Source organism: Lepidochelys kempii, chromosome 1 (genome assembly GCF_965140265.1).
Source record: "Lepidochelys kempii isolate rLepKem1 chromosome 1, rLepKem1.hap2, whole genome shotgun sequence".
Taxonomy (NCBI): domain Eukaryota; kingdom Metazoa; phylum Chordata; order Testudines; family Cheloniidae; genus Lepidochelys; species Lepidochelys kempii.
In genome coordinates, this window is record NC_133256.1 from 195,458,924 (window position 1) to 195,461,690 (window position 2,767).

A 2,767-nucleotide genomic window follows, 5' to 3' on the forward strand; every position below is an offset into this window, starting at 1 on the left:
ACAAGACCTTCCAGCGGTGACCACCATGGAAGTAAGTGTTGGTAATACCCAGTTCTCAGTGGGTGCAGAGCACCAGTAGTCTGTTCCCACTGTCATTCATTTTTCCCTCCACTCATGGTGACCAGTGCACAGTGGCCACATCTCTGAGCCAAAGCTAGCACAGAAGAATCCCAGTAGATAGAGTCACTCGCCTGATATTAGTTTACTGATGATGATGTGAAGTTCCTGATAGAACAAGTCCTTCTCTTCAAAAGATGAAGGCACATGTACGGCTGATGCTGGCAAAGCCACCTGTGCCAGACATTCTTAGTGATACATGTTCTGATGTTGCAGCGGAACTCTTTTGCAGTTATATCAATTGGCAGAGTCAGCCACTACTTCTTTTAGAGTGTTAATGTGTTCTTGCACAAAATGTGAAAGTTAAAAGAAGGTGGAAAACAATATTGTCAGTAATATTTAATATCAGTAATAGCCTACCTGACTAGCTGGGAGACAAACATTCGGTTATTAAAAGTGATAGAACAGAATTGCCCAATTAATCTCAACAGCTTGTTATGTACAATGAGCTAGTGCCAAAATAAGATCAGGGTTTTATGGCTATATTGTTCTGTTCATAGGTGTCTGGGGAAATTAGTCAGTTTTCTAGCTTACTAGATTGACAAAAAAACCCTAGAGCATTTGAACTCAGGAGATCATTTGGATCTTTGTGAAGATGAGGTGATCTGTCCAGTGCTTGTTCATACAGTACACAGCAAAGAGCAGATCACTCTCCTCGCTGATAAAGTTTAACTTCAAGGCCAGATTTTCAGTGACAGCATCCATTTTTGTGGATGCAGTTTTATGCTCACAAACACTCAAGCTCATCATGAATTCTGGATGCAAGTAATAGTTAGACATAACATGTCACTGAAAAGTAAAATATGCTGGTGTAAAGGTGCACCCCCAAAAGAAAAGAACTGGGTTGCATGTTAAGCTGGAAGTCTGGCCCACTGTCCTGTAAGTGCTGGCAAAGACTCCACAACAAATACATTCCTGGTCCCAAAGAGTTTACAAGACAACACCAAAAAATACCAGAGTGGGGAGTGGTGTGGCTAGCTGGAACACTTCACAGAACAGGTTTGTTCTTCAGGTTTGAAGGCACTTGGCAGAAATGAACTGGGAGGCTTTTCCAAGCATAACAGGCAAGATGAGAGCAGGGATAAAGTTAGGAGTGGGTGAAAGAGAGAAGTTTAGGCTGAGTAGAGAAAATATGAAAAGAGGGAGAGGGTTCTACCATTCACAGGTAATGAGTGCTATAGTTACAGTTTGATTACAGCTTGCATTCTCTCTGAGAAGAAGAAAACGTGTGCCCAGATGTGGTTCCATCATTTTAGAAAGCCATTTTTTCTATGAAATTATGGTGTAATATCCTGGGAAACATGAGACCTGGGTTCTGTCTCCATCTCTATCACTGACTTGCAGTGAGACCTTGAGCAAATCACTTAACTGCTCTCTGCTTGATTTGCCTGACTCACAACTGTGCTGGTGACTCATAGAGGCTGCGGGCAAATCCTGGGCAGGAGCAACCCCCACCGACCATGGCCGAGGAAGGCATTGCTGCTGGAGGTGTAATGGATGTTAACACCGCGCTGCAAGAAGTGCTGAAGACTGCACTCATCCACGATGGCTTAGCTCGTGGTATTCCTGAAGCTGCCAAAGCCTTGGACAAACGCCAAGCCCACCTTTGTGTTCTTGCTTCAAACTGCGACCAACCCATGTACGTAAAGTTGGTTGAAGCCCTTTGTGCAGAACACCAGATCAACTTGATAAAAGTTGATGACAACAAGAAACTGGGTGAGTGGGTAGGTCTCCGCAAAATCGACAGAGAAGGAAAACCCCTCAAAGTAGTGGGCTGCAGCTGTGTGGTTGTCAGAGACTATGGCAAGGAATCTCAGGCCAAAGATGTCATGGAAGAATACTTCAAGTGCAAGAAATGAATGAAAAATAAATTTTGTCAAGCCTGAAAAAAAAAAACCCTGTGCTGTGTGGCTCCTTAACACCATTAATAATGAGCTCAGTATAATCATATGCAAAGCACAGCACTTTAATAGCTCTTAGGAGTAATGTTGAAATTATAAAGGTGCTATAACTATGCAAAGCTATGCAAAGTTCTCTCTCTCTCACACACACACACACACACACACACACTCCAGGTGCTTAAGATTCTTTTGCAAAAGTTTCATTTCCCAAACTCCCACAATCAGTGTAAGCCAAAGTCCAGTTGTTGACATTTTATTGCCCATTTAAAAACAGTATTTCCAGTATTGGAACAACAGCAGCAAGTTACTGGAATGATTGCTTTGAAAGAGTAATAAAATCCGAAGCAAAGTGAACTTTGGATTGTACACTCAGTTGAGTTATTGAATTTGATAGTTTTGTTTGTTCATTTATTTGGCCTAGCTGCCATACTGTTTTGTATTTGCATAACCATCGATGCTACTATTGCTCCTACAAGTGTCTAATCCTGCTGTATAAATTGGCCAGATCTGCAGAAGAAGCTGTCACCATAGGTTCCCATGGCAAGCAGCACACTGAGAAACCGTAGGCAACCCCACAGTGTATTGATCATTAAAAGATTATGTTGTGGTTGTACCTAAATGCCACAACAGGGCTGGGCCCCACTGTGCTAGGTATTGTACAAATGTAAGTGACAGTGCTTCGGGGCAGGCACTGATTCCAGAATAGGAATTTGAGTGCTTTTGGCTGCTTGGTTTTATATTTCATTTTT

At 42.4% G+C, this 2,767-nt stretch overlaps 1 protein-coding gene across 1 annotated transcript; it reads left to right on the forward strand.

The window, feature by feature from the left end:
- Positions 1–1,526: 1,526 nt before the first annotated feature.
- Positions 1,527–2,013, forward strand: LOC140905455 (small ribosomal subunit protein eS12-like). Its single transcript, XM_073328849.1, has one exon. It carries the CDS (start codon positions 1,578–1,580, stop codon positions 1,974–1,976), a length of 399 nt encoding a protein of 132 aa, XP_073184950.1. The 5' UTR covers positions 1,527–1,577; the 3' UTR covers positions 1,977–2,013.
- Positions 2,014–2,767: the final 754 nt, after the last annotated feature.

What these genes read in the sequence shown, in the direction of transcription:
- LOC140905455 (XM_073328849.1), top strand. Translation starts at nt 1,578, where the DNA reads ATGGCCGAGGAAGGCATTGCTGCTGGAGGTGTAATGGATGTTAACACC.